Source organism: Rattus norvegicus, chromosome 5 (genome assembly GCF_036323735.1).
Source record: "Rattus norvegicus strain BN/NHsdMcwi chromosome 5, GRCr8, whole genome shotgun sequence".
NCBI classification, from domain to species: Eukaryota; Metazoa; Chordata; class Mammalia; order Rodentia; family Muridae; genus Rattus; species Rattus norvegicus.
Window position 1 is genome coordinate 19,323,050 of NC_086023.1, and position 16,834 is coordinate 19,339,883.

Below are 16,834 nucleotides of genomic sequence, written 5' to 3' on the forward strand. Positions count from 1 at the left end.
CATTAAACTAAATGGAGAGAACCTTGAAGCAATCCCACTAAAATCAGGGACTAGACAAGGCTGCCCACTCTCTCCCTACTTATTCAATATAGTTCTTGAAGTTCTAGCCAGAGCAATCAGACAACAAAAGGAGGTCAAGGGGATACAGATCGGGAAAGAAGAAGTCAAAATATCACTATTTGCAGATGATATGATAGTATATTTAAGTGATCCCAAAAGTTCCACCAGAGAACTACGAAAGCTGATAGACAACTTCAGCAAAGTGGCTGGGTATAAAATTAACTCAAATAAATCAGTAACCTTCCTTTACACAAAAGAGAAACAAGCCGAGAAAGAAATTAGGGAAACGACACCCTTCATAATAGACCCAAATAATATAAAGTACCTCGGTGTGACTTTAACCAAGCAAGTAAAAGATCTGTACAATAAGAACTTCAAGACTCTGAAGAAAGAAATTGAAGAAGACCTCAGAAGATGGAAAGATCTCCCATGCTCATAGATTGGCAGGATTAATATAGTAAAAATGGCCATTTTACCAAAAGTGATCTACAGATTCAATGCAATCCCCATCAAAATACCAATCCATTTCTTCAAAGAGTTAGACAGAACAATTTTCAAATTCATCTGGAATAATAAAAAACCCAGGATAGCTAAAACTATCCTCAACAATAAAAGGACTTCAGGGGGAATCACTATCCCTGAACTCAAGCAGTATTACAGAGCAATAGTCATAAAAACTGCATGGTATTGGTACAGAGACAGACAGATAGACCAATGGAACAGAATTGAAGACCCAGAAATGAACCCACACACCTATGGGCACTTGATTTTTGACAAAGGAGCCAAAACCATCCAATGGAAAAAAGACAGCATTTTCAGCAAATGGTGCTGGTTCAAATGGAGGTCAACATGTAGAAGAATGCAGATCGATCCATGCTTATCACCCTGTACAAAGCTTAAGTCCAAGTGGATCAGGGACCTCCACATCAAACCACATACACTCAAACTAATAGAAGAAAAACTAGGGCAGGATCTCGAACACATGGGCACTGGAAAAAATTTCCTGAACAAAACACCAATGGCTTATGCTCTAAGATCAAGAATCGACAAATGGGATCTCATAAAACTGCAAAGCTTCTGTAAGGCAAAGGACACTGTGATTAGGACAAAATGGCAACCAACAGATTGGGAAAAGATCTTTACCAATCCTACAACAGATAGAGGCCTTATATCCAAAATATACAAAGAACTCAAGAAGTTAGACCGCAGGGAGACAAATAACCCTATTAAAAAATGGGGTTCAGAGCTAAACAAAGAATACACAGCTGAGGAATGCCGAATGGCTGAGAAACACCTAAAGAAATGTTCAACATCTTTAGTCATAAGGGAAATGCAAATCAAATCAACCCTGAGATTTCACCTCACACCAGTGAGAATGGCTAAGATCAAAAACTCAGGTGACAGCAGATGCTGGCGAGGATATGGAGAAAGAGGAACACTCCTCCATTGTTGGTGGGATTGCAGACTGGTACAACCATTCTGGAAATCAGTCTGGAGGCTCCTCAGAAAATTGGACATTGAACTGCCTGAGGATCCAGCTATACCTCTCTTGGGCATATACCCAAAAGATGTCCCAACATATAAAAAAGACACATGCTCCACTATGTTCATCGCAGCCTTATTTATAATAGCCAGAAGCTGGAAAGAACCCAGATGCCCTTCAACAGAGGAATGGATACAGAAAATGTGGTATATCTACACAATGGAATATTACTCAGCTATCAAAAACAACGCCTTTATGAAATTCGTAGGCAAATGGAGGGAACTGGAAAATATCATCCTGAGTGAGGTAACCCAATCACAGAGAAACACACATGGTATGCACTCATTGATAAGTGGCTATTAGCCCAAATGCTTGAATTACCTTAGATGCCTAGAACAAATGAAACTCAAGACGGATGATCAAAATGTGAATGCTTCACTCCTTCTTTAAAAGGGGAACAAGAATACCCTTGGCAGGGAATAGAGAGGCAAAGATTAAAACAGACACAGAAGGAACACCCATTCAGAGCCTGCCCCACATGTGGCCCATACATATACAGCCACCCAATTAGACAAGATGGATGAAGCAAAGAAGTGCAGGCCGACAGGAGCCGGATGTAGATCTCTCCTGAGAGACCCAGCCAGAATACAGCAAACACAGAGGCGAATGCCAGCAGCAAGCCACTGAACTGAGAATAGGACCTCCGTTGAAGGAATCTGAGAAAGAACTGGAAGAGCTTGAAGGGGCTCGAGACCCCATATGAACAACAATGCCAAGCAACCAGAGCTTCCAGGGACTAAGCCACTACCTAAAGACTATACATGGACTGACCCTGGACTCTGTCCTCATAGGTAGCAATGAATATCCTAGTAAGAGCACCAGTGGAAGGGGAAGCCCTGGGTTCTCCTTAGACTGAACCCCCAGTGAACTAGATTGTTGGGGGGAGGGTGGCAATGGGGGTTGGATGGGGAGGGGAACACCGATAAGAAAGGGGAGGGGGGAGGGTGATGTTTGCCCGGAAACTGGGAAAGGGAATAACACTCGAAATGTATATAAGAAATACTCAAATTAATAAAAAAAAATGTTTTTTTGTAGGGACTGGAGAGAACACTTAATGGTTAAAAGCACTTGCGTGCTCTTCCAGAGATCCTGAGTTCAATTTCCAGCGATCATATACATTGTGGCTAATAACCTTCTATAATAGGATCTGATTCCCTGTTCTGATGTTCATGAAGGCAGAACATTCATGTACATAAAACGCATTAAAAATAAATCTTTAACTATACATGGACTGACCCTGGGCTCCAACCTCATAGGTAGCAATGAATAGCCTAGTAAGAGCACCAGTGGAAGGGGAAGCCCTTGGTCCTGCCAAGACTGAACCCCCAGTGACCATGATTGTTGGGGGAGGGTGGTAATGGGGGTAGGATGGGGAGGGGAACACCCATATAGAAGGGGAGAGGGAGGGGCTAGGGGGATGTTGGCCCATAAACCGGGAAAGGGAATAACACTCAAAATGTAAATAAGAAATACTCAAGTTAAAAAAAAATAAAATAAAGTAAGATCTTCAAGCTAAAAAAAAAAGAAAGAAAAAATAAAAATAAATGTAGAAAACTGTAGTAACATGAAATGCCCTTCAACCCTTCTTACCCAGTCCCTGCTTCTGTCCCAGATATGTTTCTACTTCTTGGTGCTAAAATTTACCTTTCAGTAAATACTAGGAGAGGACATATGCTAGGCAGTGTGTACCTTACAAACCTCTGAATGATGACAGCATACACAAAAGCGAGAGAATCCGAGTGAAAACTCTAAGAGAAGGAGCAGCCATCTTGTTGTACCGTCCCTTTGTCCTCAGTGGTCGGGAGATGCCTGCAAGAGTGTGTTCATTCCCTTGCTTCTTTGTATTTTCAAGTCTAGGAATGTATTTGGGGCTTGGCACATCCTAGCAAGTGCTCTGCCATTGAGTTTATCTCCATCCCCTTGCAGTTTAGAGGTGATTTTGTTCATTGCAATGAAATAGAAACAACACACAACTCACAGTATTAGCCATTTAGCTGTGTGACTAGTGGCATTAGGTTCATTTATCATGTTTCGTACACATTACCACTATCTACTTCTAGATCTTTTTTCTTTCCAGGCAGAAATTCTATGACCATCCAACACTAGCTTCACTCTCCCCTCTCCAGTCCCTAGGACCCTCTATTCTACTTTCTGTCTCTGTCTGTTCTTGGTAGCTCATACAAATGGATTCTTGCAATATTTGTCTTCCTATATTTCTCTCAGTTAGCATAAGATGTTCAAGATTCATCTATATGGTAGCATATGTAACAATCTTGTGCCCTCTCTGGCTTAATAATTTTTATTTATTTGTAGCTAATTTGATCGTTAACTCTTTATTGGTCCCTTTGTCAAGGGCCAAGCATTGTTTTCAGAACTTTTAAGAGAGCAATAAACATAAAACAAGGTTCTTACTAATTTCTTTTACAGTAGTTAAATATTTATATGTGGATATATGTGAGGGGTGTGTGTGTGTGTGTGTGTGTGTGTGTGTGTGTGTGTGTGTGTTTATTGTAAAATAAAAAAGTTTTATTTTAACTTTAGAAAGTTAAGAACACTGACAAAACTAAAGTCTGGGAAACATGACAACAGCTTGAAAAATTCAAGAACTGACTGTGCTGTCTTGACTCTGAAATCTGCAGGACAGGACAAACAGGCCACAAACTCAGTCAGGGTTTTTGTGTTGCAATCTGGAGGCCAAATTCCTATTGTCCTAGGCTGCTTCTTCTGAGCTCTAGTGTTTGCTAAGAATCTCTGACTTTGCTTGGGTTACAGACACAACATCCTGACCTCTATCTTCATGCCTATACAACATTCTTCCCATGCGCAAAGGTAGGTCCACATTCCCCCATAAAGAAAGCACTCAGCAGAAAGGCCATCTTTCTCTGGCATGACCTCACCTTGACTAATAACATTTGAAACAACTCTGCTTCCAAACAAGGCCATACCCTGAGGTGTCCAGTTCAAGTTTTCAGATGTAGATTGGAAAGGGTCAAGTCAGCTGTTAAAACAGCTAGTGATCTGTGAAAACGAGGAGTTATTAGACAGTGAGTTTTAATAAGCAACAGCCAGGGGATAGGGTAAGGCTCAATGGTAGGGTGCTTGTATAGCATTAACACGCCTTGTGTTCAGTTTCCAGCATCCAGGATGTAGAGGGAGGAACTGAACGTTGAACAAAATAATCAAGTTGTGGAGATTCTTCCTTGAGAAACCCACACCAATGCTCTTGGGTCTGCCTTACTCTTTCCTAAGTAAAGCCTCTGATTCTAGTAACAACTGTTTTAAAGTCTGTTAAAAATGCTTCTTTAAATAAATTTCAACTTTGCTTCAAAAAATAATAACCAGGTTGACGATTACTGATCTGATAAAGACTGAGAAGGAGAAGAGGGTGGAGATCAGAAGTTTACTTTTGGATCTTGTCTTCCTCTTCTGATTTCCATTACAAAATAAAGAATAGACATTTGTTGGCAACTGAAAAGTCCAGAGGCAAAGTCCCAGCATTTGCACTGCATCTAATAAGAACCTCCCAGATGCATTATGACTGCAGGGCATCACATGACAGGGTAGAGTAAGTAACTTAGAGAGAACTCAGTTTTGTAAGTCAGCCAATGTAGAAATAGCAGAATGAACATGATCAAATCACAGTAGATATGACAAATACTCAAGCAAAGGCCCACTTTCACTCCTGAGCCCTTTACTTGATGACAGATGAGTCCTGCCACCTCTGACAGAACCAGGAAGGAGGAGCTTTGAGTGTCGTTTGTTCTGACTTAAGTGGCTCCTGAGTAGCTGACTTCTGTCCCACTCTACTCTGTGCTTGGCTCCTCCTTCCTCATCATCATTACTTCCCTTGTACAGTGTCTCTACAACTTCTCCACACAGGTCTCAGGCATAGTACATGCTAAAAGTCATTACATAATTAGTCAGAACTAAGTGTGAGCTGTAAAAATATTATTTCAAATCATTGTGCTTCCAGAATGAAAATGCTTTTAGTAAATGCATGTTATTAATAGGTGGGTGGTACTCGAATTAATAATACTCTGTGGTTCTATTAGCCATGTTCTACTTCAGATATCACCTCCTCATTTGCTCAATTTAGATCACTGCAGGCAAAATCTGCCTTTCTACTTCTCGTTTGCTGTCTACTGGATCCTTGGGTCCTAGAAAAAGAATGATGTTGATGTTTTCAATAGCAAAACATTTAAAAATGCAATATGGCTAAGCCACAACAAAATAGTATTTTAAAACATAAGGTTTCAGAGAAAACAGATCAGTTCATAAAATTAAAACTAATCTGTCTCAGCTCTACAGGTGCTCAGCCTGTTTGGGAAAGGGGTGGTTTAATTGGCACTTGGCACTCTGCGTAGTGCTACTGTTTAAATGCAAATGAAGAATCTCAGTTTGCCTGGGAAGCAAGGCTGTGTTGTTTACTTTGATTTGAGTGTGTCTTTTCTACTGTGCAGAAAGTCATTTTGATTGTCTTCAACGGACAATGTGATTAATTAGGGAGGTCGACATTCAATCAGCATAGTGCTGATCTAAAGACTTCCAGGAGTGGGGATTGCATGATGAATTCACTTTTTGACTAATGTTACTAACACCTCAGATGGCAGACTGGGAAAGACAGGGCCTCTGCAGTACAGAGGAGTTGAAAGTTGGGGGCTGAGACCAGACAACTGATGGTATTTTCTGTTATAACTTTTCTTAGATCAAATTTTGTGGCTGCATCAATACTCCATGGCTTCCTTTGTCCTTGTTATTGGGGCGGTCTAGATCATTACTATACCACATCCACCAGACTTATGCCTGGGGTCCCACCCAGGCTTCCAGGGCCAAGAACTGTCTCAGGAGCCTAAATGGTGCGTGTCTCCACATGAGCAAATGAGTATAAACTTTGTTTCTGGAATCTGCTAGGTTTTTTTTTCTTCCTGAACACTTCACAGCTCCCTCAAAAGACTCTCTGTGTTGAAGCAGAGGACCGGAACTAAATGCCTAATGAAGCATACCCAAAGAAGGGGCTTGAGAAAGACTGGGAAGACTGGGAATGGGGGGAGGAAAAAGGAAGGTCGAGTTTTCACACGGCAGGAGCTGATGATACCAAAGGCGGGGATCTACAAAATTCCCTAAGCTTCTTCAGGCTCCTTGGATGCAGTCCAAATTCTTGAGTCTCGGAAGTGTGCAGGGCGCTGTCAGCATTTTCACTGCATTCTAATTTCCCTGTGTGTGGGCGAGTAGCAATGGCTGAGGCTGGGCACAGTCCGGGTGTAGGTCTCTGGAAAGGAGCCAGTCCTGTTTTAACTCAGTAGCTTCACCCAGTGACTGGCGTCCTGCACAGGTTGGCGGCGGGTTCTGGGACCGCCGCTGCCAAGTGGCTACTCTGCACCTGGGTGGGGCTCAAAAGCCAGGAGCAGGTGTGGCCCAGACCGGTGGTCCGGGTAGTTGAACCCATAAGAACCCGCCCAGGTCCGGCTCTTCGGTGCAGCCAAGTGTGTTGGCATGAGTTGAACACTCCACCCCCAACACACAGGCACACGCGCGAACACACACACACACACACACACACACACACACACACACACACACACACGGCTGGAGGACTACCACTGCCCCCTCCCAGGGCAAAGCGACTCTCGGTCTGTAGGTGAGATGGTAGCCGATCTGAGTTTTCCAAACGGCTCCCTTGCCCGCCACAAGTGAGCTGTTGGCACATCTCCAGAAACCTCTAGCATTCACAGCTTCATCTGCTAAACTAAGAGCACCGTGGCAAAGGCAGGTGCGAGGGCCTGTGAACCTGGAGAATGAAAATTCTAAATGGCCCTATTGCCCAAGAAACAGTATTGAAGGAAAACAACACAGTATGTACGCGGAAATGCAAACCCAGATCTCTCCCGCGCATACAAACGACAGTGACAAAATCAGCCAGGGCTCGGCAGCTTCCCAGAAAAGGCCTCATGAATGAGAATGGGTTGCTAGGTTTCCCTTCCCCCATCTCCACTCCGCGACAATCCCTTCCCACAAGGTTTTCACCGCCTAAAGAAAACAGGCAGGCCGAGTGACTACCAAGTCCGGGAACCTAGCCAGGCCCAGGAGAGCCCGCGGTCGCTCCTGCCGTCAGGACCCTGGAGAGTGCCCGCGCCTCGCCCCTTTGGGACCCGAGCCCAGCTCTCCCTGGTGCTCTCCCCTCCGGAGCCCAAGCCCGGACACACTGTCACTTTTATTCCTGGCTTCCCGCCTCCCCCTTCATTTTTCTTGGCAAGCACTACTCTTTTATTCACAGACAGATTGAAATGTTTTTGTGTTTTGTTTGAGGGAGGTGTTTGTATTGGCAATGTTAGGTTCCAGTTTGTAACTACACTAAATGTAAGTGCCCAAGAAGCTAAGACAGGCTTAAAGATGGAAGCCATGGCCTTCACTAAGGCGCAGGCTGGCACATACCTGGAAACAGTGAGCCAAGGCCAGAGAATGGAAATCTTAAGACTAGCCTGAGGTACTCAGCAAGGCATTGTCTCAACAGCAGCAACAACAAAACAAACAACAAATTTTTAAAAACAGTAAAGAATGTATTTGAAGAAATTTCTTTTGGCAACTCTACCTCCTCCTCATCCTTGTCCTCCTCCTCCTTGTCCTCCTCCTCCTTGTCCTCCTCCTCCTCCTCCTCCTCCTCCTCCTCCCCTCCTCCTCCTCCTCCTCATCTTGCTTGAGGCAGGTTCTCAGATTCCTATGTAGCTTATGCTGACCTCAAATTCATTAAGTCAAAGATGGCTTTTCCTCCACCACCCAGTGCTGGGCTTCCTGTCCTTTGGGCACCACCTCCAGTGTGAGATTGCTATCACATGGACAGTTTGCTGTGCAGAACCTAGAGCTTCATGCAAGGGAAGCAAGCACTCTCTCAAACGAGCTTCATTCCCAACCTCGCATTGCATCTTAATTCTCCCACTAAGTTAAACGTTGTTTTGAGTAGTAGGTTTTGTAGGGTGTGTGTGTGTGTCTGTGTGTGTGTGTGTGTGTGTGTGTGTGTGTGCGCGCGCGCGCGCAAATAAGGTCTATCTGTGCTTTCTACATAGTCCTGCCTGTCCTGGGACTTCCTATGTAAACCAGGATGACCTTGAACTCTCAGAGCTCTGCCTGCCCAAGTGCTGTCATTAAAAGCATGCGCCATCCATCACTCCCACTCTCTTTAAAGACTAACTTCCTTCTTTAATTTTAACAAAAGTAGAATAAACTTGGACATTAAAGTGTCATCCCCACAGTTGGGGGTTGTTAGTGAAAAGGCTATTTCTAGGACCCTGTGCTCCTGACTACTACACTAAACAGGCCCAAGAATGATAGCTTTTTAACTTTCCAAGAAAAAGAAAAGGCATGTTCACTCTCATCCTTTTTTATGCTTAAGTTTCCTTAAAAGGAATACATTTCAGGAAGCAGAAGAACTCTGAAAATAAGATGTACACATGGAGTTCAAAAAAGAGGCCTGCAGTAAGAATGCTTAAGGAAACTGTTTCTCCACTCCGCTGAATGCTAAAACCAAATTGGCCACTTCCTCCCCCTCCCCCTCCCCCCGCCTCCCAGTGTAAGGTAGGTCTGGCATTGTTCCTGAGAACCATCCAAGTCTTACTTAACAGCTACCCCAGTTTGGTAACCAAGTCTATTTTGACTTCAGGTAGATAGTGGTCTACTGGAGAAGGACGGAGGGAGGAGGAGGATTCTGATGAGGGAAGGTAAGAGGAAATTTTGCAAAAATGAATAGACGATGACGCCTACTATGTTTAATGTGCACACAGATTACATGGGGGTGTAAGTGTGCAGGTTCTGATGAACTAAACAGAAAGTGGGAAAGGGACACAAATTTTGCATTCCTATGGAGCGGCTGGGTACTGACTAATGGCAACAGCTCTGGTTCAGAGACCACAGCGTTGAGCAATGTAGTTTTAAAGGTGGGAAGAAACTAACCTAGTGCTTTTTCTTTTCTCTTCCACCGACCTTCTCTTGTACCCCCAAAGTAAATTCTCAAAATGCTTCGGCAAAGTCGGAAATAGGTGACTGGACAAGATCGTAATGATGTGCTGGTTTTGTTTCTTTTTTTCCTACACACCCTTCCCGCCGACCGCCCTGCACAGCTCCCAGACTCGCCCAACGCGCCCACTCTACTTCGCCACCTTTCTAGCCTGCTCTCCAGCCACAGGAGATTGTTCTTGTGTCTTCTGCGGCGACCCCCTCCCGCGGCTCGCCTGCGACCCTGGGACTTTCCTTCTCAGCCAAGCTCCTGGCCTACGGCCTGGCTCTCTCCAGTGCCCCGCCGCCTCCTGTTTCTACTTGTGGCCTCAATGGCACTGCCAGGACGACCTCCGAGGGGTCGTCGTCTGAAGCTGTCAAGTCCGAGCCAGGAGCTCAGAGAAGAGGACGCCTGTACTGGGAAGAGTTCGCCGGAATCTGTAAGTACTGGGGACTCCACCAAACCCACCCTCGGCTTCCGGAGGCCCCAGCCTTTCCCACTCGCTCTAATCCTGACTGACCCAGCCCACCCCGTTCTGGCACCCGGATTCTGAAAGGGCTGGGCACACTGGAGGAAAGGGCACCTGCGGCTCCCGGACACTCCCACCTCCGCGGAGGCACTAGAAGCTATTCTCTCCCAAGCGATTTATTCTGTTTCTACCATCCTAGGAAGCAGGAGGAAGTCCTCTGGCGCCTCCGAGGATCTTTTCCAACTGTAGTTGCAGCTCCCCCTCGAGCCTCCCCAAGCATCCCTGGGCGTTGTCACCGCTCACAGCAGCATTCGCGACCCTATTCCTCTGCCCTTTCCCAGGAAGAGGGAAGAAATGGCATGATGTTATTTTTGTGTCAGGTCACTTTGCTGCTTGAGTTTAGCCCTCCAAGTTCAAGCCCAGTGCCCGGGGGACCTACTCCAAGGGTGACTCCACTAGCCGCGGTGATCCGGACACCTCGCGTCCTCAGAGATAGGCGCCAGGTTCTGCTGCTGCGCGGGGCTTCCCCTCCCACCTCTGAGTCTCCAGTGAAAGGGAGAGGAGACTGTCGAAGGACTGCGGTTGGTCAACCGAAGTCTAGGATTAGGTTTTCCTACACTCCATCCTGCCATCCCCAGTCGCCATCCGACTCTGGCTGGCCCGGACTGAGTAGGACCACTGCCTAGAGTAGGAGAACAGATCTATAGGGAAGCTGCACCGAGAGTGTTGGGGACGGAGGTTAGTGGCGCTAGAGTCAAAAGGGACAGTGGGGATTGCCCTGCAGGGGCGGGCAGTTAGCAGGCGCGACCCGGGGTACAAAGCACCAGCTCCTCTCGCGACCCCTCCCTTACCCCCACGCTGGCCCCCTAGCATCGCTTCATTCACAAGGTCCTAGCATTCATTCATGCGCTCTGGAAACTCCCCCATACACCCCCGCAAGCTAAAGCCAGGGAATAAAGAGAGAGAGAGCCTTGCATCAAAGCTCGCTCCCGCCGCACCCCCTATTTCGCTGCGATTAGAAGAGAGGAGCCAAAATCGGGGCTCCGCTGGCCCGCATTAGGACTAGGGAGTACCCCTAGCCTCCGAGTGCTGCGCGCCGCCGCCAGAAGGAGGCGAGCCGGGGAATTGCCCTGCCCTAGGAAAGCGGGCGCGGGGGCGGAGAGGAGTCACAGGAGGGAAAGGAGGAGGAAGAGAGAAGAGCTCCGGAGCTTAGACCCAGAAACGTAGGAAAGGGCGGGAGGCAGAGAGCCAGCGCGGGCGGAGTAGGAACCGCGCTTAAAGTGTAAGAAAACTAAGGCACACTCTAGACGCATGCGCACGGCCAACGGAGGCCCGAGGGCCGGAGCTTCCCCTTCGGCTAGTCCAGAGGACCCTAACCTGGTAAGTACCTGGCGTCCACCCTCTCTTCCTCTCTGACCCTGGACCGGGCTGTAGAAGGAGCTCGAGGACCTGGGACGCCAATCCCTTCTTGTCCAGTGTTGCAATCCCTGGCTGGCCATCGCCCTCTGGGTTAGTCATTTGTGACGAGTGGATTGTGGGTTCGAGGCATATCATTGTCTGAAGGAGGGCTCCGAACCATCGTGATCAGTTATTATTAGACCCACCCAGCAGGTGGTCCCGAGTCCGAGACCGTGGGGGACGAAAAATGTCATTGAGATCTAAAGTGCAGATCAGCCATGCCAACCACTTGGGAAAGCCCGAGCGAGTGGAAGCGCCCCAGCTCTCTTTGAGTTGGGGGAAGGATGCGCCCTGGGCTGAGGACCCGAGGCGGGCAGTTTGAGCGCGGGTGGGAAGGAGGTGACACTCCCGGAACGCACTACCTCCCTTTCAGAGAAGCGCATCACCGGCCGGCTGGTGGAGCTGAGCTGGAAGTAGGCGCTCAGACCGCACCCCAAGCGCTGAGGGCAGCAGGCACCGGACAACTGAGTAGACAGGACAGTGGCTTAAGGGACAGGCGCTGGGGATTGTCCTTACCGAGCTGGAGAGCTAATTCCCACACTCAGAGGGTTTCGGGACGTTGGAACCAGCGGGGGTGCCCAGGCTGCAGCTATTGAAGGTTGGGTAGGAGGCAGAGAGGCTGCGCGGAGGTGAACGATGGGGAGTCGGGTCTTTGTACACTGGTGCCTTCAGACTTGGGGAAATTGGACTGACAAGGGGCCTTAAGGGAGACAACTCCCTGGGACAAGGGTGGGCTTTTTCGGAGATCTGGTGTTTGTGGCTATCCCCGCCTACTGTTTCAGGGGAGTGAGTAAGGCCCGGGAAGAGGCATGGCGCGGGGGTGGGGTGGGTGTTTGGGGAGGTGTTTCAATGAGCTGCAGGATTTCCACACATAGGGAGTGGGCGACCGGAGGTGGGCGTTCACGGAGGGGTGTGCGGGCGCTACGACCTACCCTTTGCGCGCGGATCTGGAGGTGGGGCGCTGGGAGAGGTGGCTCTCTGAGGCTTGGATGGGTCAGGATCTTCCTGGATTCCATAAACAGCAAGGATAACCTGGGCAAGAACACACACACACACACACACACACACACACACACACACACACACACACACACACACACACACAGCCGCTGGTAGACGTGGGATGAAAACGGGTTTGGGGCCGGGTTAAGGCGGGGAAGGGGGTTCTGGCAGGAGCCACTTGCTGCTTCTGCGCCCCCAGGTGGAGAACAGCTCCACAGCGTGAACAAAGTGGTGGTGCAGGAGAGTTTCGGGCCTGTGGGAGAGGGCTGGAAAGAAAATCCCTCTCCCTTCCTGAGGCTCTGGTGAAGGCCACCCTCTTGTGGGTTTCCAAGACTTCACAGCCAGATAGCTGGCTGGATAGCCTTGGTGGCCAGTTGCCGCTACAGGTTAAAATAGCACAATTTCTGAGTTTGTGCTCTGCAAAAACTAGTCAAAGCGCTGGAGAGACAGATGGCTCATGGGTTAAAAGAAAGTATAGCTCTTCTTATAGAAGACATGAGTTGAGCTCCCAGCCCACTCTCAACAACCTATCGCGTTAGTTCTAGGGGATCCAGTATCCTCTTGCCTCAGCAGGCACTTGGCACTTGTGGTGTACCCACATACATGCAGGCACTCATGCATAGACATAAAATAAAAGAAATATTTCTTTGAAAAGCTATTCATACTGCTATATTGATACAACACTGGCCAAGTGGAGTTCAAAACCTAAAGCCATGAGCGTGTAAGTACGCGTGCAACACTAGCCCCAGCTCTTCCGAGGCTGGAGAAGAAAATATAGACCTTAAGGCCAAGTGCTACATATTGCCAATCTTCCTCAAAAATAAATAAATAAATAAAAGAATATAAAGCCCGGGAGCATGGGACCTATTTTCAGATGCTGTAAACAGTATGTTTACACACTAAAGAGGGTTTCGTTGTCAAAACCATGAAGCAGTAAATGTTTTCTCTCAATACCTAAATTTAAAAAATAGTTCATTTCTCTATCACTGGACCGTTCCATTGTGGATAATTAAGAAATATTTGCCTACAAGCATCTAACATAATTTAAAGAGTTTTTCTCTTTAAACGAGTTGGGTTTGGTAAGATGTTACAGCAGGTAAAGGCCCTTAGTATGCAAGCCTGAGGAACTAGATTTAAGCCCAGGCACCCCAAAACACACGTAAAGGTGGAAGGAGAGAACTGGCTGCACAAAATTCTCCTCTGACCTCAGCATGAACCATGTCTTCAGCACACCTCCAATATTTGGGGATACATAAAAACAAACAAACAAGCACCCAGTAGTAATAAATAAATGTTTTAAAGAGTTGGGTTTCTGGGGGCTGGACATATACCTCAATTGATAGAGCACTTGCCTAAAAGCACAAAGCCCGAGGTTCCAGACCCAGGTTCCAGAGTCAGCACTGTGTAAACCCCTGTGGCGTCCATGGAGGTAATCCCAGCACACAAGAGGATCAGAAGCTCAAGCCATTCTCCCTTACATAGCAAATTCAGAGCTAGCCTAGGCTACATGATACCTTGTCTCAAACAGAAAAAGAGTTCCCTTTGTTAAACACATTTAAAGAATTATATATTAAATCACAGTATTTATTTAAAAAAAGCCAATATTAATATTGAATTAAGGTTCCTGATCTTTTATTTAAGAAAGTTTGGAGACTTACTATATGAGATAGGCTAACATTTTAAAAAATAATAAATATTTTAAAGAAAACTAAAAAATATAGGATGATTATAATTAACCTAATTACTTATTCAAAATTCTTTGTTTTACCAGCGAGGAAACATTCAGAGAGTTTAGGATTTCAGCTATTGGTGGTCTGAAGGAAGATTAGAATTCTGACTTTTTCCTTAGAGCTCTGACAAACTACACTGAGGATCTGTGACTCCTTTCACAACCGAGAAGCTCAGGTGTGCATAGAAGGATGAACTATACAGTGTATGTTAGTTTCAACACCAAGAAAGACAAGGCGTTGTGGCCATGATAGTTGGTATTATAAAGACACAACCACAAAGGTCTTAGGACAAGCTGATACCACACTAGCTTCAGAATTAAGGTCCCAGAAGGGGGATGCATTCAGTTGCATATTCTATTAATACCTTTGAGAAGTTTTATATTAGAAAACAGTTTCAAGCTGTTTTAAAAATCTCTTTCCTACTTGTCTGAAAGTTATTCCCATGAGAAAGTCTTTTAGGAAAGCTTTTTAAAGTCATACAGGAGAATTTTATTCTTTCAGATCTTGTGAACTGGCAAGTTAAAGAGAAAAATCTTGCCTATCTGAATAAAGGAACTTTGCTAGGGACGTCAAATTCCAGTTCTTAAAATCTTCTTGTGTGTCCCTACTTGAGCATTCAAGTCTGTCTTTCTGTGGAGCCATATTCACTGTCTCTGAGGAAGACAGCTTAAGTGAGCAGCCCTCACTGGGACAGTTGAGCAACTAGATGGTGGGAACAGCTGGAGTGCAGGGTTGTGTCTTCCCTTACAGGGTTATTTTAAGAAGCAGGGTGTTTTCTGGGGGAAGTATTTCTAGGAATTGTGCTGCACCCTTGACGAAGAAGACCATGGTTCTCCCTTGTATGTATGCAGAATGGATGTGTAACCCTTGATTTTGCATCTCAGGATGGTTTTTTTTTTTCTAGAAATATTGGGCATTTAACAGGGAGTAACTTTCTAGGATAATCCCAAGCCAGTTCCACAGACATGAATTTTGAAATGATGACATGTGTCAGTCAAGTCAGGTCGAAGTGCGATCGATTATCATATGAATCACTGTCCAAGGGGAAATCTGAAGGATGGTTCTTCACAGCACCACCAGGTGACTCACAATGCGAGCTTCTATTCAAATAAGCCCAGTGTCATTCAACAGCTAATAGATTGACTCTGAGTCACAGTTTAGCATGCAGTACAATAGGTGTGTGAGTCACTGACTACCAGCGCTGTCTGAGATGTTCCCTGAATGTTGTTACCTTGAACTGAGAGTTTGAGTGTTCAGACATAGCTGCAGGGGTCCTAGTACAATTGAGTGGGTGCTAGCAGAAGCCATTCATAATCAACTTTGATGGCCCTCCAGACGGAATGTTCAAGGTGATATTCCATTATTAGGAATTTGTGAAATAGACTACCTAGATTCTAGTCTGCTGGCTTGATTCTGTTTGTGCCAGGGATCATCTGTGAAACATGGGTAAGATGCTACCTTGTCCCAGCAGTGTTATTTCATCTCAGTTATTTCCCAAGTTATTAAAGCCAGCCGACCATCCTGATTTGTAGTTATAAAATCCATTCAAGTCCATGTTACTGCATGTACTTAAGACCAAGGCATCTGATGCACAATCGCACAGCTATTTGACCTGAGGAGAGCTGGGTGGTGTCCTGTGCTTTTCTGTCTAACAGTGAGGAAGCAAAGGCCTGGGATCTGGCTTGCCTTTTCCTAATGCCCCAGAGTGAACAGCTCAGAGTTAGATCACACGTCTTGCACTGCTACAGCGAGGATAACACCTGGGTGGCACAGTGGTGTGTGTGTGTGTGTGTGTGTGTGTGTGTGTGTGTGTGTGTGTGTGTGTGTGGTGAATCTACATGTACTTTCAGGCTTGGGATGAACACAGAAAGCCTCAGATATCCATCTGTGATCATAACTAAACTACACCCCAGCTTCAAATATAAAACACCATGTAACTCCTTCAGGGCTGTATGGCCAGGTTCAAGGACAGTAGAAATAATCATATTCCATTCTGACCCTATCGGACTGGCGGCCGATTATGGGGTGGTAGTGAGATTTAATGAAATAGAAGGTTTATTAATTTCAGTAAAAGTTTTGTTGATAATTAGTGATGACGGAAACAAGATAGACGGTTGTTTAAAAGTGCATGTAAGGGTATTCACCTAGCAAGCCCAAAGCCCTGAATTTGATTCCCAACACAGAAAAGAATATGAGCATACACGTATATTTTCTTTAGTCATCCTATTCCAATTTTTAAACCCCAGAATCTAAAGTTTGTGATCCTCCTGACTTGGTGTCCTGAGTATTGAGACTACGGGCCTATAACACTATGCCTGACTTCTTCATCTATCTCTAGTGCTTACAAGAGAAGTTTAGATGCAGAAGCTGTGCACATTAGTCTTTTTATGAAGAAAGAGTCTCTCAACTGAAACATAGGCATAGCATCTTCTAATTCCACTTAGGTCATGGCTCCCAATCTCAGGGCTCCCTGCATTTGGCTGAATAGCTGCTTTCTGTGTAAGACTTTTCAATGAGATACACAACATCATTCCCAACCCCTCCCGGTGGGTGTCTGTAAAGACCTCCCCAAGACATGGCAATCC

At 46.0% G+C, this 16,834-nt stretch overlaps 1 protein-coding gene across 2 annotated transcripts in view; it reads left to right on the forward strand.

Moving 5' to 3' along the window:
* Rgs20 (regulator of G-protein signaling 20) overlaps positions 1–16,834 on the forward strand; it is a 129,874-nt gene that overhangs the window by 40,801 nt on the left and 72,239 nt on the right. Inside the window, 1 exon segment of one of the 2 annotated variants that reach the window (NM_001402015.1) lies at positions 9,715–10,029. In NM_001402015.1, the coding sequence (NP_001388944.1) occupies positions 9,715–10,029 (315 nt within the window). 2 annotated transcript variants of the gene reach the window in all.